The sequence below is a fragment of the Diplotaxodon limnothrissa genome, linkage group LG13, assembly GCF_057381915.1.
Source record: "Diplotaxodon limnothrissa isolate DT_005_m linkage group LG13, D_limnothrissa_male_GT1.1, whole genome shotgun sequence".
Lineage (NCBI taxonomy): Eukaryota > Metazoa > Chordata > Actinopteri > Cichliformes > Cichlidae > Diplotaxodon > Diplotaxodon limnothrissa.
The window spans coordinates 7,293,240-7,316,501 of record NC_140608.1 but is presented as its reverse complement, the minus strand read 5'-3'; the positions used below and the strand labels follow the sequence as shown (position 1 = coordinate 7,316,501).

General features: G+C 40.3%; 1 protein-coding gene across 2 annotated transcripts in view; it reads right to left on the bottom strand.

Moving 5' to 3' along the window:
* Nucleotides 1-288: 288 nt before the first annotated feature.
* LOC146619778 (equilibrative nucleoside transporter 1-like) overlaps nucleotides 289-23,262 on the bottom strand; it is a 38,533-nt gene continuing 15,559 nt past the window's right edge. For both annotated transcript variants that reach the window (XM_085369720.1, XM_085369721.1), the window contains exons 2-13: nucleotides 15,051-15,138; nucleotides 14,784-14,865; nucleotides 14,107-14,282; nucleotides 12,731-12,870; nucleotides 10,377-10,511; nucleotides 9,469-9,566; nucleotides 9,190-9,271; nucleotides 7,529-7,614; nucleotides 7,168-7,276; nucleotides 6,183-6,268; nucleotides 2,855-3,057; nucleotides 289-1,662 (exon numbers count right to left, since the gene is read on the bottom strand). In XM_085369720.1, the coding sequence (XP_085225846.1) occupies nucleotides 1,551-1,662; nucleotides 2,855-3,057; nucleotides 6,183-6,268; nucleotides 7,168-7,276; nucleotides 7,529-7,614; nucleotides 9,190-9,271; nucleotides 9,469-9,566; nucleotides 10,377-10,511; nucleotides 12,731-12,870; nucleotides 14,107-14,282; nucleotides 14,784-14,865; nucleotides 15,051-15,079 (1,338 nt within the window). In that variant the 5' untranslated portion in view covers nucleotides 15,080-15,138 and the 3' untranslated portion in view covers nucleotides 289-1,550. The remainder of the gene's footprint in view (nucleotides 1,663-2,854; nucleotides 3,058-6,182; nucleotides 6,269-7,167; nucleotides 7,277-7,528; nucleotides 7,615-9,189; nucleotides 9,272-9,468; nucleotides 9,567-10,376; nucleotides 10,512-12,730; nucleotides 12,871-14,106; nucleotides 14,283-14,783; nucleotides 14,866-15,050; nucleotides 15,139-23,262) is intronic.

The window sequence follows — 23,262 nt, the reverse complement described above, 5'->3', positions numbered from 1 at the left end:
TCACCCTGAGACAGCTGCATTACATGAATAAGACTGAACTGAATGGGCTTGGCATCGCTTATATTTGGAAAGCAATTACACCACAGTCCCCAGGTTTGTTTTTGTTTGAATTTACATAGAGTATTTTTATAGTATGGATTTCTTTTCTTTTCTTCAACAGTTTCTTCAGCACTGAAATGTCCCGAGACGTGAAGTGCTGCATTTCCAAAACTGACCAACAAGAGGAGCCAAAGTCTTAAAAATACACAGAATGACTTTATAGTGAAATACAATATTTTAATGGCCTGTGACAGATTCCTACCCACATTCAAACAGACTATAGAAGCCCAGACCAGAGTGCTTATAAACAAGCAGGCTGTTAGTATTCATATGAATCCTGTGTACAATTAAAGCAGACTTCTTAGAAAATAAAGCCCTACAAGGCCACCAAAATGCAACAAATGACCAATTTTTATCTCCTATTGAGATACGAACGGCTCCCCAAAATAAGCTAAAAACTACATTTGCTATAAAACGTACAGAACATTTAAAAGAGAAAATACGCCATTTTTAAAGTCCCAATCTCGCTCACATTGCCATGTAACGTGACTGACGGCTGCACGTTTTGCATGTTCATGATGCATTTATTCACAAAGTCTCATTTTTATCAGGTAGACGCAGCAATTTAAGAAAAAAACAAAACGTGTGACATCTGGATGAGTCAAACTGAAGCAAGAGAGACAATAATAATAATAATAATAACAATAATCTGAAACTACAAACGCTCGCTAAAACAAAGAAGATTCAGCAGGAGAAAAAAAAAGTTATTTATAACCTCCGCTTTAGGATTCAGTCCATCTTTACATTCTTTGAGTTTTGACGTCTTTGTTGAGTAAAAAAAACTGAGCAGAGAGGAGTGAAGCAGTTCCTTAACCGAGTGATGGGTCAAGATTTCCCTTCAGAGTTCAAGATTTTCCCATGTTGTCTTCATTTATTTGGCTTGATCCGTGTTAAAGACTGCAACGGTCTGGAGTGATTAACAGTTGCGTTTCATGTCTGATGTGTAAACGTTTTCAATTTACTGAATGAGCCACCGAGCACCATCTAAAAACCTCATTAACGACAGATTTGTTCTTTAAAAATGATTCCTTGAAGTAACTTATTTTAAAACATTTTAATCCTGTTTTGTTTTTTTAAATAACAGTTGATCAATGAGTCTGTGCTGTAAAGACTTTGTGCTCTTCTATAACAAGTACACTAAAACTAAAAGTTTTGGTTTTGATTTCCACTCCAAATATTGATCTGATCAGTGGTTACCAATTAGAAAATGTCCTCAAAAACAGGAGAAACAAAGGTTTGCACACTGTGCTGCTGAAAAAAAAAAAATCCCATTTCAGCTCTTGTTGAATGGATGAGTCTCAACTGTACACATGTCGAAAACTGAGGTCCTCTAGCCTGCTGTGCAGTCTCCTCTCTGTTACTGAAAGCTGCTCCCATACAGGATCATGACAGGGAAGATGTTGGAGGAAAGGATGGTCCACCTAAATCTACTTGAGGTTCTACTGCAGGTTTTAGATCGCAGCCCGGAAACCGAAGGAGACAGCAGCTCCCAGTGCCAAGCCGAGGGACAAGAAGAAGGCCATGATGGCCCCCGCCGTCTCTGCCTCGTGCTGCGACACCTTCCTGTAAGGTGACAGAGGGATAAAATCAGTTAAGAATGAGTCGTTAAGGAACACAAAGTGGAGTGTCAGTTCTGCTTTGGTGCTTTTTGAGAAATGGTTCACAAGCTGGGAGTACCATCCTCATTCAGGTTTGACAGGGTTTCTAGTAGCTGATGGCTTGGGCAAAACTTGAAGATTGAATCAGGTAGCTGGGCTCTGATGAACACTGGCACTGAAGCATTCTGGGATTTTGAGGTTGGAGATAATGACTCAACAGCTGGTGAAGTCTTAACGGTGAGTTTATCTTATAGATAGAATATGGAGAGGGGATTGTCTGGCTGGTTAGACTACCTTCAATGAAAACTTTCGTTTCATAAAAAACAAAAGGTACTGTTTGAATTCGGAAGGCCTATTAGCAAACAGCTTATAGTGCAGGGGCGTAATATATAGACAAAGAAGAAGAAGGGGCATGTATGGAGGCACGGTCCCACTCCTGAAATTCAGATTATTATTTCCACAAACACATTTGAGAACTGAAAGTTATGTAGTGTTGGAGAGAAACAATCCACAGAGGCCAAATGTTGTTTGTTTTCCAGTCTATTCATATCCCAAATTAACATGCGAGTCTATGGGGATGGGTTAGGTTTATGAAGCCGGCCTCAAATGGTCACCAGAGGAAATGCAGATTTGGAAACTTGAGCACTGGCATCATTTTCAGCCCTGCTCACAGCCACTGATGTCTGCAGTAGTGTGGTGCCAGATTTGTTGCTGCTTTAGGTAGAAACACATACGACCGGTTCTACGTTAGGCATCAATTTTTAATATTTTCTCTCTGCTATTACATGTTATGTTTGTTTTGGGGATATCATTAAAGTAAAAGCATGCTGCAGTTACCTCAGTGTGGACACAGAGTTAAAACAACCAGCAGCTTTCAATGGAATTCATTTGATTTTTACATTTGATCAAATTTGTATGTGGTTCGCAGTTTTAACTGAAGTTAGAAATGGGAACTATTTAATGATTTATTCACCGACTTGGCTTCTGTAGCTCTCAAAAGCCAAGTCAGCAGATGTGTACGAATTAATAGTTTTCATATTGTTTTGATTTCATTTAGCCTTTAGAGGTCCTGTTAGGAACAAGGTTTTAGGACAGGCAGGAAATATTTCTCCCCCCCGCCCCGATGGGTTTGTGATTTGTAGGTGAGCAGTCCTTACTTGGGTCCAAAGCACATGCAGAGGCTGGCCAGGTATCCGTTGGAAAAGGAGAAAAAAATCATGAAGATGATGTACCAGGCATCATGGCTGAACCACACGGTTTGGGAAATCACACGAGGCTGGACATTACAGAGCATGAAGAGGGGGATGAAGACGACCCGCAGGCCCACGAGGATAGGAAGCCAGATGCTGTCCTTGCCCGGCTGGAGAGAGAGAAACACAAAGAGTATTGATTGTTTGTCAGACAAAAAAAAATATTTGAAGAGATCTGTTTGGTATCCAGAAACTAGCATTAGATAAGATACAATGCAAAAGAAGGCATGAATGCAATAAGTAATGAGATATAGATAAATTACAAAACAAGATTTTATAAGATTAAAAACTTTCATTGATTAAACACAGCACATAACAAAACAACTTAAATATTGTGAAATAGCTCAAAAGATAATGTGAAATATGACAAAATGTCTCAATAACATGAAGAAAACAAAAAAATTACACCGACCAGAAAAAATGAAGGTAAAAATAAACTCAGTTCAGGCCTTCTCTCACAGCCCAAAGATTTTTCTTTTGAATGAATATAAATCCAAAATAAAATAATGTGTTTATCATGTATTAACTCAATATATAGTAAAGCCCTTCAACAGAAGAGCATTTTCCCCTAAAAGATGTAATATGTTAAATATAGAAATCTTCTAGAGCAGTGGTTCCTAAACGTTTTTGTTATGAGCCCAAAAACACAGAATCAGCATTCTAGAGAAATTAGTGTGATTTTTTCCCCCAATGTCAGCGATATAAAATAATATCATGCAACGTCAACGTGCTCTCGATTTTTTTGACTTTCCAAAAGGCTCGAGCAGCATTAACTCCACAGGACAAACACAGATGTGGAATCACAAAGAGAGGAAAACAGTCGCCAATCTTTCATCTGACGATTTAAAAAACACATCACATGGTGCTGAATCAGCTGACAAGCGTTATCTGCAGCGAGAAGCTGCATTCCTGCCAGGTCAGAGGACGTCAACAGATTGTACTGGGCTTGATGATTAAATTAGATGAGTTCCTCTGCCGCACAGGAAATCTGACCTTCTTGGTAATTTGTTTTTTCTGGACGAGGTTTCAAAAGGTTTGAATAAATGTTTTTACCAGAAAGGAAGCGATGATTCTAAAAACAAACATCAGCATGACGCTGAGAAGTGGTGAACAGGATGAACTTCTTTCTTTTTGTTGTTGTTGTTTTTTTAAATATGCAAGTGCCAGTGTGTAGGATTTTCATCATTATCAAATGACTGGATTATGTGTTTAATATCTTAATCTTTTTATATATGTTTTGCCTTCCTTAGTAAAATCATCCGTTTGGATGGCCCTGTCACACGTTTGTGATTGGTTATCAGCTGCAAACACCGCCTCCTTCAAGTCAATGCACTTGTAGCTACGCTGGGCTGACTGGGCCTAGAGACTGGTTAGCAACCCCCTGGCAACCAGCGGTCGCTTGGGAAAAACGTGTATTGTCTGACCAGTTGGCAAGAGGTTACTAGAGATTGATGATGTATTTATAACATAGGATTGATAAATGACAACAGCATAAAGAAGTGATGGAAGAAACACCCATCAACCATGGCGCGCATATTGATATAGCATGGTTTGTTCACCAGAGGGCGCTCTGCAGCTTCCCCGTTTGCAACACAAAAATGCCACAAACAGGCGATCCAAGCAGAGCTGGTAACACCACATGAGGAAAACAAGATAGTTTCCAAGTATATTATCATGTCATCTGCATAAGTTTTCAGAAATAACTACATAACAAATGGGAAATCACTTAATGTTTTGTGTATTTGAAAGAAAAGAAAGAATATCGGATTTTTAAATCACCAAATATCAGTATCGATCCTAAAAGTCTTAAAAGGCTCTAGTTGGCAGGTGAAATGGGTTGCAAAGAGGCTGCTGCACCAAAGGCTTCCTTGTAATCGCTTTGATTGCTAGCAGATTGCAGCGGCTGCCAATAGTTTGCATGGAAGACACCGACTGTTAATCTCTGAGCTGCAGTGAAACTTGCAGAGAACATCTGCCTTTAGAGTAAAAGTTGTGCCTTACCACTGCAACCAACATAATTGGTCAGTGGGATATAATCAAGCTGATAAAAACCCTGTCAGACTGAACACTGAAGTTGGAGTAAGAGAAGCCAGATAAGAAAGACAGAGATCCTGGGCGTGCTTAACTTGCTTTGTAGTGCCGGCCTTAGATTAGGAGGAGACTCCCCAGCCTGGGCGAGGCACACTGGGGCCTAATAGGATCGAGGTAACCATCTCCAGACTCAAGAACATTTAAAAAAAAAAACAGCTCAGGATGAATCAATTGTGAAATTCTCAGCAGATACTCAGATTTTAAACTTTGAATTACGAGTTTGACGACACTAAGCTTTTTGTTTTGTTGTGAAGTCTTCTGCATAAAAATGTCTTTATTACATACTTTTGGAATATTTAGCAGAACTGATGTAACAAACCAGATAAATATTGATGACTGCCACTTGATTTTCAGTTTAATATCAGCTAAAATATTTATGCATCTCTGTTGCAAACCTAAAACAGTCTATTAAAGCTTGTAGGAGAATAAAAGTTATCCAAAAATTATTTCACAATGGAAACAGACACCCGAGGGCTTTCTGCCTTTCTACCCAGGACCCATTGTTCATCCAGATGTGAGGGAAAGATTAGCAAACCCTGAAAAACACCAGTCACTTTTTTTTGACCCCTAAAATCCCTTTACACGCACAACACGTATGTGCGCGCACACACACACACACACACACGCACACACACGCACACACTTTCCTCCAATACAAACCTCTGATCTCAGCAGAAAAGCTCGTCCCTGAACGTCTTTTGTTTTTCCATCGTTCCCTTCATGACTCAGTTATTCATACAAGGGCAAACATTTTATGCAGCCAGAGGCTTTCTTTAATGTTGTTTGTAAATGCATTTAAAGGAGTTAATAATCAAGAATACTTGATCATCTGGTTCAAGCACTGGTCACTGTCATCGCTGCATATTTGTACAGGTTAAAACACGCTTAAGTAGTGTATTATATACTTTCAATGTGTGAGTTTTTGATGGATAAAGGCTTGTTAACTTGGCCGTGCAGCTATTTGGACCGAGCTCACAAACAAACAAAGCCAGCTCTGCACTCACCTGAAACCTGAAAAATTGGCTCCACAGCAAACAAGTTTCAACTCAGTGTGGCTTTTTTTTTTTTTTTTTTTTTTTTTTTAGCTTCGTGATGTGGCCTCACTGGTAATTTTGGTAAGAAATCTCATTTGTGATTTACTGACCCACATACAGATGGCCGTCAGACTCCTGCCAGCCCAGTCCATCACGTTGAAAAGGAGGAAACACGACACGGGGATGAAGTACTTTTCTGAAAAGAGATCAAAACAAACCGACTGTAATCAAGAGCAACAAGACTGCAGAGATGCTTTCCTCAAATAAAAATACACAGGAATCCATTAAACCTCTGCTGGTTTAAGAGGAGGAGGTGAAGTTTGCTTTCACTTTTACGGAGGGATCCAGAGAACACCAAAGTAATTTCTAAAACTGATCTGGTGACACTTTAAACCTTATAGAAAAATGATGTTTAAATGGAAATAATTTCTAGAATTTTACAGGCTGCTCTGAAGTTCATAAATGAAGTCTCGCCCATAATATTTTCAAATGAAACTATGCAGATGAGCACAAATGTCAGGTTTAGTGACTCTACAACACTTAAGTCTGAATTCTGGATATTTTCCACAGCACTGCTGGAAACACTGTGATTTCTAAAAACACAGCTCGTGTGTGAAAACAGAGAAAATGAGCAGCAATTTCATAGCACGTTGAACTAAAAGCCTTTCAAAAAACAGACATTTGGAATCCACGTCAACCAGCAGGCACCCCCTAGGAGATAGGATCTGATCAGTTTTTGTAATCTTCTTGTCATGATTATTTCATTTTTATAAGAACTGGAAGGCGAATGAAATTCAATAACTTGTCCAGGCCTTAAAAATTCCCCATATCATGATTGGAGGTTAATGGGTAAGCAAATGATTCCCAGTTCAATCCTGGAAGGAGACAAATCCTTCTGGGGAAGAGTGTCCAACAAAAAACCCACTGTAACGACCACTTTCAGAGAAGAAGTTGAGAGCAGTTTCCATTACTGCTGGAGTTTAGGAGTTAAAGATTCTTAGCAGTCATCCAACTCCAATATCAGATTTTCAGAATTCCTGGCTCACTGATTACTGTAACAGTAACTGTTTGTATGAAAGGGACCTGCAGACTCACCCCAGGCACTTTCACCAGCAACTGTCGACTTGACATCGACGGTCACGGCTGGAAAAACTCCAATGGTGACAGTGAAGATGAAGCACACAGACAGAGCCATCACCCAAATCTGATTAGAGAGAACAAGAAGAGCTTTATCAATATTATGTAACCAGTCTGTCACACAGGTAGAAAATGCTTGCATGGAACAGATAATGTCCGACTTGTAATGAGATTGCTGGCTGCACAGCTTCAGTAGTAACTAGTTAATGTGATAGAAGCTTCTGCAACTCAATACACGATATTTATGATTTGAAAAAAAGACTCAAAAGTTTTGCCGGTAACAAAACCGGAGTTTCTGCCTTATAAGTTCTCATCTCACCTGCTTGAAGATGTTAAACACAGACGAGGTGGGTTTGGTCTCATCTTCCATGAGATTCACCACCGGCCGCTTTTCAGCTTCACGTTCTCAGGGGAAAAAAAACCCAAACTATTTATTGGTCAAGCAGCACCTGGAGTTTAGAGCATCATTACTATATTTGAGTGGGTGTACACACAAGATCCCCATTGTTACATCTTATATGTCAAAAGGGTTCCCATTAGGTACTCCTACTCCCTATAAAATTACACTGACTCAAGAAAATAACCTTTCATATCAAAGGAAACATGGTAAGAACTCCCGAAACAAGATGACTTCCCATTTATTTTCTCTAAAACCTCCAGAGCTGCAGGAATCCACCTCCACCCTGGATTCCTGCAGCTCTGTTCACCCGCTTTAATGCTAATCGTGCAGCCTCATCATCATATGTGCAGCTGTGCAGAAGTGAGGAGGGGGTTTATTTTCACTTCTAGCATTAAAAAAGTGGGCAAAGGTAGGCACACATCAGCTGAATGTTTAAAGGTTTTAAAGGTTTTCAGCTGATAAGCATCATTTGCCTGGCTCTTTATAAAGAAGCGAAAAAAGAGCAGTTTTCTAAACTGTCTTTGTGTGTTTAAACAGTTAACAGGAAGTTGGGGTGGGGGGTGAGGGGGTTCTTAGGAATAGTGGCTGCCACGCCTGTAATTACACTGGCAGAAAGACTTGTATGAAGCAAGCAGATTGAAGCCTTGGATGGAGATAAAGCCCTGCAGTCTGAATCCCATTTACCAGTCACATGCAATCTTTTTAAATAATGTCTTTGTCTAATCTAACAAGAGAAACAAAAGTACAATTTCCAAAGTGTTTCATCGTAGGAAACAGGCGAGGATGGAGCTTACTGAGTGCTGCCAACAGCACATGTGAGCTACAGATTGCACTTAATAGAAAACAGGTTTGTGGAATCTGCAGGTTTTGAGATTCTGGATCAGTTTAGATTTCAGCAGAATGTTGTTAAAACTACCGTTTAGATCAACCCCCGGGCTTTGGACCGGTACCGGTCCGTGAGTCGTTTGGTACCGGGCCACGAGAGTTGAGGCTCAGGTGTGAAATGTATGGTTTTCAGCGTTATTTTGTTATCGTTTTTATCGTTTACTCGGTTTTCCTGGGTCTTTTCACGTGTGTTATGAATAAATTTTTTTTTCGGTACCGGTACTAGTTTTATTTTGTTGTATTTATCCGCGACACCTTAAAGGCCGGTCCGTGAAAATATTGTCGGGCATAAACCGGTCCGTGGTGCAAAAAAGGTTGGAGACCGCTGGTTAAGATGGAAAAATACAAAACAGATGACAGAATTTCGAGAATCTGATCTAGCAGGGTACACATGTTGAACTTTATTGCTCTCCATGTGATGTCAGTTCTTGAGAATTTGCACAGCCAGAATCAAAGTCTGAGTTACAACAGCGTTGTGCTTTTTTGCATCTGTAACATCCAAGAGGCAGAAATTTGTGACAGCACAGCCTCTACGGTACAAGCGGACTATAACGTAGCATAACATGAAAAGCTGTGTCCTAGCTTTAACCCCCTGACTAAAACATCTGCATTAGCTTCATTGCTGCTTCTTTTTTGCACACATCTAAAAGTTTCACACTGTTGTCCTTTTTTATAATGAGCAGGCCGGTAAGCACCTTTTTTGAGCAAGTCCATCTTGTTCTCCTCATCGGCTGATGGTGCAGATCTACTGCTCTCCATGTAGTACTGGAAGAACTCCTGTTAACAAAAACCATAATTAACTGATTCCACTAAACCAGCAGGACAAAGATGAGCAGCTTGTTCCCAGAGAAACTGAATTTTATTCGCCATCAATCAAAACGTCCTTTTCAAACAAATACCTTGTGAATAAAAAGCACTAGAAAGGAAGAAAACCAGGAAAAAATGTAAGTTCTATTTATAGATTGAGGCCTTACCATCTTGGGAAGAATGAGGTAGGACATTATAGCCAGAAGAATCACAATACAAGCTGTGATGAAGTAACCAAAAGCACTGTCCTGCAGTTCTGACCCACCTGAAGACAATCACACAGAGTCATTAGTGTGTTTTGTTATTATTGGATAATTTCATGAAAAATGAATCAGTTCCTCCCAAGTCCCTCAGAATCAGCTGATTTATTTCTCTAATAACTTAAGAACACTTAATAAAGCCACAGAAACTTTTACATTCTCGTTATGAACATTGTCAGAGTTACAGACCCCTGAAGTCCACAAGGGCTGAAATCTTGTGCCTTTAATTTCACATCATTTTTCCAGCCCTCATACCTTCTAAAGGACAGGACAGACTCAGGGGACATTAATAGGGCTGAAGAACACATTTACTCACTCAAGCATCACAGACTGAAGCCACTGGCACCGTGGCTTCACAAGTCCTTTACTCTGTGAATCACCATGTTGGGGGAGGAGCATGAACTGTGGGGTAAATTGACCCTTGATAGGGTAACCCAAAGCAAACTGGTTTTGGGTGAAGACAAAATGTGGTGATCCTGTATAAACTAAGTTACCTCACTTGGAGAAGGGATAAGGGGGAAACCACTCTGCAACCCTGGCCTTGTTGGCAAGTGCCTGCTCAAATAAACCACATGGGTTCACCACCTGCAAGAGGAGTTGTGGTGGTCTGGTGTTTTGTGGCAGTGACCTTGTCTGTTTGTTTTTTGGGGGCAATTCAGTGTAGTAGACATCTTGGGGTAAGTTACAGAAGCTAAAGTTTTTCATGGCTTCATTTAAAGTTGATGAACATAAAAAGTAAGCCGACTCAGAGGAGGGTCAGAACTTTTTCAGAATATAAGAAATGACCCCCGTATATTGTTTAATCCCAGACTTACTGGCCAGAGCGCAGATCATGGAGAAGGCAGCGAAGGTGCCGGCCAGCCCCTGTCCGCTCATGATGGGAGTGGTGTAAGAGGCAGGTAGAATCCCAGCCAGCCCGAACAGACTGCTCTGAAAAATCGCCCCAAACGCTGGAGAGGGATGAAAAAAGAGAAAAACACATTTGAGGAATTACAGAGTGACTGTGACACAGAAACACAAAAAAATGATCCACATCTACACAGTTATAGCCAACAAGCATGTCAGAGAGAAACAACATCCTTCTGATCAAAGTATTCAAGATAAGTGTTGCATAACACTTCTATCATTTTAATTGTCTCCCTTAAAAAAGGTTTTTTGTCAGTACAGACTTTCCAGACAAATTCCTTCCGCATTACAAACGAGTTAGTAGCTGCAGAAATCTCGAAACGTGTGAAACTGAGAGGAATGTGCCAACGCAGATATCAAAGCCTCAAAGTCACCGTGTCCTCCCCTCTAAAGCAAACACGATGGGCTGTTCCACATGCGAATCTGGGGGTCAGGACTGGCCCACTGGGGATAAGGAGGGGGGTAAGTTCATTCCTGCTGCTCTGTGACTTATTGTAAACAAGCAAACACTGTGAGAGCGCAGCTTGTGTATCTTTGTCTGTGTGAATTTTCCCAACATGTTCAGGGGACGATTTTTATCAAAGAAAGATCCACAGAAATAATCAGTTATACGACTTCAACATGGAAATAAGGCCATGAATTAAATTCTTATTCTAATACAGATATCTTCATGAAGCTTATAATTGTTAGTTTTCTGTTTCTGGGCTCTTAAATTTATGATTATGTTGCTAATGCAGGATAATTCTTTGCAGATGTGCAGCAAGCTGTGTATCTTCATTTGCCTTTGGCACGTGCAGAAATCAGAAAACTCTCTGAGGCCTTTTCCCCACATTTTCTGTTTAACTGAACTACTTCTGTGTCATTTTTCCCCTTTTTGTACCCCTGGTGTGTGATTTTAAATGAATTTGTTGGTCACATCCTCATGTTTTGGCTGCTGTACCCCCCTTACCCCCAGATCCCCGTTCTTGCTGTTGCCATTTAGATGTACTGTAGTTTGAATCAACATACAGTTTTCAACCCTCCATCATCTGACAAAGAGGTCATCTAAATCAGCGGTCCCCAACCTTTTTTCTGCCACGGACCGGTTTATGCCCGACAATATTTTCACAAACTGGCCTTTAAGGTGTCGCGGATAAATACAACAAAAATAAAATTAGTACCGGTACCGAAAAAATGAGGATTTATTCATAACACACGTGAAAAGTCCCAGGAAAACTGAGTTAACGATAAAAACGATAACAAAATGACGCTAAAAACCCTGAAAACCATACATTTCACACCTGAGCCTCAACTCTCACGGCTCGGTACCAAACGACTCCGGTCCATGGCCCGGGGGTTGGGGACCGCTGATCTAAATAACTGTGGCTGTGGATAATTAATGAAATTTGATTGTCCTCTGTACCAACGTTTAAATTTTAATCAGTTTGTCACCTGAAAAAGTTGATTTTCTGGCTCATTTTGATTTGAGTGATAGTGAAATGGCTAATTTTTTTCTTTTTAAATTCTACTTGCTGTTTTTGGTTTTTCCTTGTATTACATTATTGACAAAGACGAATCTTCACCAGTAGTTCTATGGCCTCGAGCAAGCCTTAGAGCGTTGCATTGAGACTGACACAAATCAGGGATTTTGGGGTTGAACAGGGACACTAATCTGAGCGGACAGACGAAATGTTTTGGGACTGAAAGGTGGTGTGATCCCAGAAGTGATGCTTTGTGACCCGGATTCTGAACTGCTAGCTGCTGGAATCTGTTTCGCTTGCTGAGGTAATTCGTCCTTGTTTTGTCTTTTGAATCTAGATTGAATCAATATATGCTTTTTTTATTCCTCCATCAGCTGGCAAAGAGGTCATGTAATTGACTGGATGTGGACATTTAATGGATCCTGACTGTCCTCTGCACCACTTACAGGACACGAAGCTGAACACTTATCCAACATCCATTTCAACTCCACTGCCCCAAGCAGAGATGTAGAAAAACTTCATAAAAACCTCCTCCCACACTACCTGCACTCATTTTAAGCTCTCTATTGTTTCTTTTCATCTAGTATTATTTAAATTTAGATTTACTGAATTATGTTTTTTACTTTATTCTTCTTCAACAAAGTCATTTAACATTTTCTCCACATTGTACAAACAAAAGGTTTACATGGCCTACAGGTGAATGCACATAATCAAAGTACCAACACTGCTCTTGTTATCAAGTAGGCTAGTTTAGCCTACTTTTTCTGAAGAACTGTGCATTTTTTTAAGCACTAGACACTCACAGTTGATGCAGACAATTTTGACCATGGTCAGGACAAAGAAGGGAAGAGGAGCCAGTTCTACTTTAACAACCACCGCTGTCACCAGAAAAACCACCAGGATGACAGTCAAGCTGCCCGAGATTCTCAATTTCTGAGGAATCCTGAAACAAAGAAAAACCACATTTAAAAACGCCCATACTGAAAGCACACAAGCATCACTCAGTTACTGCTCTTCAAAGAAATGCAAATTTCAAGAAAGCGGAAGTGCTTGAGTCAGTTGCAGTGACTAAGCCCCTTTTTTTTCCCATCTTAAGCTCATTTTTATGTCTTTCTGAAAGAACAGCAGTACATAGAAATGGCACATAAAGCAAAAACTAAGTGGTAAAAATGCTGAGAAATGAAACCAAGGAAGAGAGGGAGACAGAGGGAAACCAAAGTACAGCAAACCAGGAAGAGGTAAAGAAGATACATGAAGTAGGGAACATAAATAACATTCCTGAGTAAGCAGTGCAGGAGAAGGGTTCATTGTGGTTGAGGGCCACCCGGGATTGTTCTCAATCCTACTCTAATTAAACCAAACACACTAAACATAAGCTCATACAACAGGATCACGTTACTCACAGTGGCACGGGGTGACTGAAGGTTAAGGGCAGGAAAAGTTTACACTGTGCGTGTTAAGTCTTGTGTACACAATCTTCTCCGAATTAATTAAAAAAAAACAGCTATGGTAAAATTACTTCATAGTACAGAAAACAGTTATAACTGAGTTATTACACCAGGGGATTTATATTACACTGAACTTGTGTAAGTAATGAAGATGATTAGAAATTCGAGCAATTAAAAGTTTGAGCCTGATGGATGAATGTGGAGGTCTCCTAATATACTAGCTCCATTGAGGCTAACTGTTTAGACAGCTTGCCTTGTGAGTGATTGGTTACTGTCGTTATGACGATTGTATCAGCAGAGATACCTCCCCAGAGATTAGACATAAGCGCTGTGAACCACTGAAGAAAAATCTAAATGTAAATTCTGCCTCAGAAAAATGCTGTATTAATAAATATTAGCTACTGGTGTACTCTCTGGAGACTGTCGATATTTATAACAATTAAAAACATTTTTTTTTAAAAGGGTTAATCACAATTAAAACAAAAGGGCAAAAATGTTTGAAAAACATGAAATATACTAATTAAAAATGTCTCAGTGCCATAAAATGAGAAAAGATACTAAACTGAAACCGAAAGCTAGTGCTGTTATTTCATTATAATGCAATACTGTTGCCACTAAACCCCAACTCGTGTTCCCTCAGATCTTTACTCACTTCTAGCTTCATTAGAAATATTTACAGTTTGCCTCTTAATGAGTCGAGCTTTTTATTTAGACTGACGGTAGTTCGATACCTTTGGTGTATGAAGGAGTTGAGACAGGTGAAGATGAGCAGAGGCACCATGGCGCACAGCGTCATCACGTTGTTGAACTTGGACTCCAGCACATTGCGAGAGTCTCCGGCCGTCACGTTGGCTGTCTGATTGGAGGAGTGCAGAGTGGGCACGTCCTTCAGTCTGCTGGTGAAGTACTGAAGATAACAGAGGGAAGAACACACATTTACCACAAGGGTTCTCCTGCAATTCATCACTAATATGGAGTCACAGGTTTATGTCACATGAATGTAATTTACAGAAAAAACTGAACTATGGGTGCAGTGTTTATTGTAGGACTCCTGCAACAGACTGAGGGTAAAATTTTGAGTCAAACTAAGCTGAATGAACATGATTTTTACACTCAAACAGTTTCCTGATGGTGTCAAGCAGAGCTGAGCAATCTCATTTTAATTTCAACTGAAACTTTGATGTGTGACAGCCACTAACATTAAGTGTATTAAAAAAAGAAAGGTACACCAGCCTTTGTTTTGCCAACCTTCCCATTAGTGAAGCCTAACCTTTCAAAGAACTACTTGTTAACCACAAAAGGCACCACCAGGGCTCTTCCTTTTATTTCCATCTGTCTCCTGATCTAGAGATAAACCACATTGGCCTGCAGACGCTCTCGCAATTACAAGATTAAAATTGTACTTTACCATTGTTGCCGTCATGAAGAAATTCCATGGCAAGAGGGTTCCCAAGCCCAGGATAAAGAAAATGAGCCATACTGAATTGTATCTGGGAAAGAAGCAAAAGGAAGTTCGCATGAAGGCACATCAATCAAGTCATTCATGTTAGTATCAACAAACAAATCGCAACAATATATACACTGGGACTCAACCAAATTTCAGTCAGAGAATATTAATGCCAAGATAAAACCCAACAAAGGCACAGCTTAAATCGTTTAAAAATTCTCCTCTTACTTGTCCCGAGGCGCATTGATGGCCGTCATGGTTCTCGATGGACAATCTTGGGGTCCGTGTTCAGTGTTGGATTAGTGCAGCACCAGGTCTGCAATGTGCAGATGACAAATGGAAGGTTACACAAGTAAAAATCTCCGACGTGTTATTATCAGCAGCCATTTGTTTCTTTCTGTATTTACATATTCACATGTAATAGAGTGAGCACCGAGTCTTGTGGATGCCTCAATATCCTCCACTTTCTTTCACACGATGCATTGTTTAACCTGATTAAAATGTATACATTTCTCACCTCTCCTCTCAGCTGCGCTTGCAGCTTTGTTATACATTTTAAAAGCAATGCATAGCCTGTGATATCAAGTATTTACACGTGTTTTTTTTCCACTGGTAACTTTATTTATATACTGGTTAAACTCGTCCTGTAAATGAATCGCCTTACAAACTCGGAGTAGGATGAGCTATTTCTAAAAGAAACAATTGGAGCTTCTGCCAGGAGGAGGTCAGAACAAGCTGGCACGAGCAGGCCAACAGCTACTCACTTCCAACTAGGGCACTAACTAAAAGAGCAACTGAGCTTATTACGCTGCTGCTTCATTTTTTGGATTCTCCACCTACTCCACATGACGACCTTTTTATAGTTCAGAAACCCCCCGTTTTTGGTTTCCAAACAACCTCAGATTGAAAATCTAATTAATACACAAATTTCAATAAAAGCTTAATTTCATTTTCTAATTTATGCAACGTGAACAACCCCTCAGTCATTCCATTGTGTTTACAACACAAACTAACCGCAGCAACAAAGAGCAGCTTGACACTTCAGCAACAATAAGCCAGAGGCATCTTCCCACAAAGTTTTGAAATTCAAAAGTTCACAGCACAACTCCTCTTAAACACAACAAGTACAGGAACAAACAGCAAATAAACTTACTCTGAGAGGCGTTCAAACACAGACGGAGGCTCTCGCTTTCCACTGATCAGATCAGGGCTGAATAAGCTCTGCCTCGCTTATACTATACAGATGTTTCGTAGGCTGACACCCAACTGTCTTGTGACCAGCCCCCTTTGCATCTAAGTGCCCATCCCTCCTTCTTCCCTTTACCTCGAACATCTTGTTCTCCTCGAGCCCTTCCAGCCCTTCCTACACATTTTTACATTTGGAGCACACAATACTCTTGTCATACAGACCACTACGTTACATAGTTGAGCAAAACCAAAAAAACCAAAAAGAGAAGAGTGATTAATTAAATCCACCAAGCGTCCCGTCTGCGTGATCCTATTTTTCCAATCTATCCATCCGCATGTTCCCTTTCATCCCCATGTGTCCTACTGTCTGGTAATTTCTCATCTCATTTCATCCACTTTTCCTCCTCAGCAGTTCTTTTATTATCAAGTTCACACTTTCTTGACCTGCTCCATCTATCACTTCCCCATCCACTTTGCTCTCACTGCCTCTTATTGACTTATCCAGAACTATTTGTGCTTCCCCAACTCCTTTCAAACCTTGAATCTGATGGAAGACATGTGCTCAGATATCTGTGTGACACACATCCAAACAGAAAATCTTCACTAGAAAACACTTACCCCTTTAAAAAAAAAAAACAAAGCAATTTGGCATCAAGTCAATCCAAACAACATAAAGCAAAGTTTAAGCTAACAAACTGCACTATTCAACTTTAATGGGCTGAATTTAAAACGGTATCCTGTGGACTTGACGTATTCACAGTGGGTGCACTTCTTTGCCTCTAACATGGAGGGGAAACCTTTTTCGGTGAGAGGAAGTGTTACCCTAATCTGTCAGGGTGATCAGTGTTTATGGTGAAATTAAACACTGATATGGTGGTATGGTTCACGGCCGCACTCTCTTGTATCAAAAAGTCACTTTGTTTTGTTTGCATGAAATAGTGATTGGCTGATATGGCATTTTTATTATTAGTAGCAATCAGAAAGATTGATGACCAATATTTGAAGCAGATACAGTTTTGTAGTTTTGATTAAAAAGCCACACTAAAAATGAAACAAAACTTTCCTTCAAACACTCGTGAAGGATCACACACACCAAAAGTGCAGTCGGACCTGCTTGCACAAGCCGTGCTTGGGTGTAGCTCCGGCTTGTCGTGCACCTCTCCTATTGGACGCAGATGGGTCAGCTGTGACAGCGGGAAAAACAAAAAAAAAACAAAACACTGACAGGTCTGTGGTGATACCACAATCTCGCAAAACAAACCAATGTGGCAACTACAAGGGGGCCCATAAGCTGTTGGAAATAGCGTGAGCAAGGCCACTGCAAAATGTTGCACTTTGAGCATTAACGTAACCGGGAGGCAAGAAATGAAGATCACATGACTGCATTTGTAACATTTGCAGAGATGTTTACTTCAGTAATATATGCTAACCTAACACTGAATCCCAGCTCTGCTAGCTCACACTGCTGCAGACCACAGTAATGAGAGGTGAGCGATAAGTCAGCCGAATGATGTGCAGACTCTGCCTTCTCTCATGAGCAACAGGTGACTGGCTGATGAGCCAAATAACACAGTACATCATGGCAAAGGCTACAAGAGAGGACACAGCCGACAAGTATTTATTGTTGAAAATTCTGCATTAAATTCAATCTGCAATGAGCGATTGATAGCAGGAGGATTTAATGCATATTTCAGTCTCCTGCCTTTCGTCAAGATAAAGATGACATGAAATCTGCAGCTTGGCGAGCGAATGATATCCTCCTCTCACATAAGATAATTTGTGGAACTAGACACTCCTCAGAAAGTAACACTACAGTCATAAAGGGTCACCCCATCCCTTATCACATAAGAAGTTGTCTGAAGCTGACGCACAAACAAAGAGCGTCTGTTTGCGTGGCTAAAACTGTTCTCTCTCACAGTCAGACAAACGATATGTAACTGTTCGACGAACAATCTGAGCTGCATAAAAGGTCAAAAAAAGAGTAACATCAGCGTATTTGTGAGATTTTCTAAGACACAAAAAAAAAAAAAAAAAAAAGGAAATGTTTAAAATACTTCAAATTTAACCAAAATCATCAACAGAATGTGAAGTTAATCACATCAAGGAAACATATGTATACAATTTGACTTAGCTACAGTTGAATTAACTGCCTTTCCAAAGTGTGATAGAAGCTCTGTAGTGCTGCTGAGAGAACTTATGAATCCATGACCAGCCAGATCTAACTGGCTGGTCATGAGCGAGCTATGAGTGAGGACAGAGGGTCCTCTATATGCACACACAGGTTAGCTAATCGTACAAACATGGGACTGAACAAGCAGAATCCATCTGTGAGAAACCCCTGTCAGTGAGACGGGTCTATATGGATTGTTAGAGGGGCAGAGGACCAACAGACAAATACTGCAACAACGTCCCCTCACACTAGAAACAACCTTTGTTACATTTGTTACACTGTGCGCAAAGTTAAGGTTACAATATGCAAACTGAACGATGTGATTAAGAGTTTCAGCTTTCCTTTAAACACAGACACTATTCTTTTAAAAAATAGAGTTTGTCCTTGCCCACTAAAGGTTTTCACCATCTTCTGAATATTTCCCTACTTCCTTTTTCTTCCTCCCATTTAATCAACTAGGAAATTATGTATCAAAGCACGATTCCTGTTATGAAGGTCTTTGGCAGCTAAGTTTGACCTTTCGGGAAATTATCTTCGTGTTTCTGTTCACATGTGCCCATCCTGTCTCTGTGCTGCCTTCCTCCAGGTACTCAGGCTTCCTCCCACAATCGGAAGAGATGTTTGTTAGCTTAATTGATGAAAGTGAGTGTGTGTTTCGGTGTGTCTCAGTGTGATGGGTCTTACAACCTTTAATGGGATGAGCAGCTAAGAAAACAGATGTATGGATCCACAGGAGCACATATTGTCTGAGCTTTATTTATCCCCGTTTCCCCACACCTTTTCAATGTCAAAACTGAGAGAACTGTGACTCAACATTTTGTAACTTTCCAAAACCACTAATCTGACATTGACGCTCTTTTCACACAGTGACTAACTGGCTGCAGCCGTGCAGAAGTAAGAAAGGACCAGGATTAAACTTCTTTCTCCTGAAAAGCCTTTTGAGAATCACACCACTAAATCAGTATTTTAAACATCTCTCTTCTCTAGATAGACTGATAAATGTCAGTCTATCAGAGCAGCTTATTGAGGCTTGACGTTGACCATAGCCATACACTACAGTGTGCTTAAAATTCACCAGCTTTGCCTTGTCCCAGATTCCTGTAAAGTATGCCTCTCTCAACCTAACATGCCATCAAAACGAGCCAGTTGGCATAAGCTGCCTGGTGCTGAAATGGTGCCCAGCAAACACACACTCACTCACACAGGCACTTTGCAGTCTGTAGAGTGGTGCACTTTAACACTTTCAATGGCTAGCCTCTCAACGATGTCCAAGTCCAACAATCAGCACTTCAGTTAACAAAGACTTAACAGCACTGGTGGTAATTTATTGTTTCCCCCTCTAGGAGAACTAGGGCAATTCAGACCAGCCCAAAACAATGTATGTGAAAAATCTGGTCTGGTCACGCCACAATGATGCTACAATAAAGTGGGCTTCTCATCCCGTATTCACCTCATTTTATACTTGATAAAATTGAAAAGTCATTTTTGTTCTTCTCACATTTGTGTCATTAATCCAACTATAAAGATTTTACACAGTGTAAAAATGATCTTCAAACTTAAATATTGCAAGACCCATGTTGTTTTTGTGTTGGAGCACAAACATAAATCCACATCCTCATCACAACCTCAACCAAATCTGAGCCAAAGCTCATTTACAGGAACGAATGAGAAAGCCCTCACAGACTTCTACACAAATCAGGCTATCTAAAACCACAGGGCTCTTTCTCCTGGTGGACGTTACAAAGAATGCATGTTTCAAGCATGTCTTTTATTCTGATTACAATTAAATCTTGAAAAGTTCTCATTACTAAGGTAAAAATGAATTTGAAATTATTAATGTATGTACTCAGAACATAAAACTTGTGACTATGTACCTATGTGTATACTGCATCAAAGCAGAGACAAAGAAACTCTATTGGCATCCTTTTTTATAGCAAGTCAAAGCTTGCTGTAAAATAACCTATATTGTGTAGGCTTAAAAGTTAAAGAGGTTCTGAATGCAGTTTCCTCATTAAGTTAAAACCAAGCAAAACAGCACACATAAGGAGTCATGTGCTCTGGGCATGATCTAAACTTTACCATCCACACTGAGAAGTTTAACCCTCTCAAGGCAGGCGTTGCTGATTTGCAACAGTTAAAAACTAACAACCTGATTACCCCACATACATATTTTATGAGGTTTTTTTACTCAGAAGTACCACTGCAGGACTTGGTTGTGCATTAGCAACAAAAAGTTTAATTTGAGCCTGAGAGGGTTAAAAAGCAGTCGTTGAACGCAACATTCTCCATACAAATGTGTGTCCTGCGGGTATAGGTGGAACAATAGAGGCTGATTCCGAGAACACAGATGGTATGACCATCTTCCTCATTGTGATCTCTCAGCAGTTATTGCTGGCATGTAGGGCTGCCACGATTAGTCGACTAGTCACGATTATGTCGACTATTAAAATCGTCGACGACTAATTTAATAGTCGACGCATCGTTTGAAGCTTTGTAAGATCACAAAGGACGCAGGAATGAGTAGTAGGATTTAAGAGTGTAATAACGGACTGAAACAGAAGATGGCAGCACTGCATGTACAAGGATGCCAGCTGCCGTTAAACCCCGAAGAAGAAGAAGCTGTGTCCCAGAATTCGTAGCGCAGCCCAGCGCAGTTGTCGACAATGGCGGCAGCTAGTTAGTTTTAACTTTACTCTTATTATTCTTTCTGGGTCACAAAATAAACGTTTAACATATTTTCAGGCGAGAATGTAGCTGTGTAAACCTCAAATATCTGCTCAGTTTATCAAGACACCACATATTTTCAAAAGCGCTCCGACGTTTTCGGAGACTCTGTTACCCACTAGCTCGTTAGCTAGGCGGGGGCAAGGCTAACTAGAGCCGTGAGAACACCGGACTCCCGGCAAATCGTTTTCAAACCCACCGCCGTCTTTCGCTAGTCAGGTTAAACATATATATAAGTCACTTAGATAACTTAAAAATGTTAGTTTGGCTTTCTTTAGTATTTTATTTGTTCCTGAGTAAATCGGTTTGGCTGAGATTAAAGTTATAGTTTTTGCACAGCTAAAACTGTCAAGCAGACAGCTGATTATCAGAAGTGTGAGACGCTGGAGAATATACTCCGGTGTCCTGTTATATTTTAGATAGCAAGGAGTTTATTAAACTTCACCGAAACAATCTGCAAATTTCATTAAAAATTAATAAACTATCATCTTGTCTTTATTTTTAGTTAGCACAAACACTTCAAGCTGTAAGCTAATGATAGTTATATAAGACCAGATGCTGCTGGTGCAATAAGCTGTACGCTGTACGTCCAATGGATGATGATCTGATTAGTCGACTAATCGCAAAAATAATCGGTGACTAGTCGACTATCAAAATAATCGTTTGTGGCAGCCCTACTGGCATGTGAAAAAGAGTGGCACGTGTTATGGAAGTAATGCATGTCTATGTGGCGTGTTGGCCTGAATTTAGAGACAAGGACAGTGACAAGGGGTTTGGTGTATGGGGAAGTGAGCTTTTCAAAGTGGGATACAGTGGAGGGTAAGAAGTTAGAGTTAAAATGCCACTTAAATCAGAGCTAAACATGGATGGAAAAGGTTAGAAGTTCCTCTTTCTCACCTCTATAACAGAGACGCCTTTATCCCCAGGCTGAGTTACAGAATAGTTTGATGCTGGTCATATGATGAGGTGTGTGAAGAATAAACTCTCTCCTCGAGGTCATGTCCCAGTGCTAATGGGAGCCAAACCCTTTTCAAGTCACAGCATATTGACTTAGTAATATTAAACTGCAACTAGACTGGAACTGGATTGTTTTTCTAGGAATTAACCAGAGGAAATGGATATGGTGGTGCTGTTTATTTTAGCATGACTGCTGAAGACTGGATAGTTTTATACTGAGAATCTTGAAGAGACATGTCATGCTCAAGTTTGTGAACCCTCCCAACCCTGTGAATTAAATAACAGTCTGAGCAATAAGCTATCAGAACTTTTTCTGCAATTTGTACTGTTGAAATTAGACTTCTCTTTCTTAAATTGAGCTATTTTAGGGATTCAATAGTAGTTAAACTTCTTAACACTCACAGACAATGGAGCTTCATTGGTCAGGCCCACTTAAGATCAAAGTGGGCTGTATGTGGCCCACGATGTAAAATGATTTTGATATCAGTAGCATTAGCGTGTGCCATTAAATGATCAGTGTGTGCAACCAGTAGGACGGAGGGGTGTTGTTAAAAAAAAAACAAGCAATATGTAGCTGTGATTGGATAGCTTTTCAGGTCCGAAATTTCTCGAAGACAGAGCATGGAAACTACCACAATAGTGGTTTTGATCTACAGCACTTATCATCAAGCTTTCCAATACATCCCCTCCTACAGCGTGGGATTCCCCATCAGTATGTATTTACAACTCTCTATTCTAGCTCCACAACTGCATCCCACCACCGCAACACAAATAAACTTCCCATTAAATAAAGCCCTAAAAATATTAACCTACAAATCTGAATGTTTTTGGAATCCTCTCTAAGAAAGAAAAAAAAGGAATTTCTGCAATATTAACCCTCTGAGTCGTCATTGTGACTCGCTCCAAACTAGCTCTGAACCCGAACCTGAACATTCCAAGAAAGTAAGTTGGAATGATTTCCACAGGAGAACTTTTCTGAACTTCAATATGAGCAATTAAGGCAACAACAATAACAGTAAAGGATAGTGTTGATTGGCATATGACGGGGTGGCAAATACAACAGTTACCTAGGCAACTGTTACCTGCAACACCCACTAGCAATTGACCGTCAGCTACAAAGGGATGTGTGCTGAGTGAATCAGTTCCTGTGTGGACACTCCTTTAACTTTAACTGGCACTTCCAATCTCCTGTTTTTGCTACCGGCTGGCTTTTGGCCCAGGTTGCTCCTTTGGCCGCCCTTTAGGCCATTCAGCACCTTCCCAGAAAGAATCTCACACAGTTGGATGTACTCCAATTCAACCTCAGGGACTGCTTGCTCTGCTCTGGTAATCTGCTGTGCACTTGAGGGCCAAATTAACCACAACCTGCAGGAGGTGAAAAGCTGGTTCATGTGCCGCTAC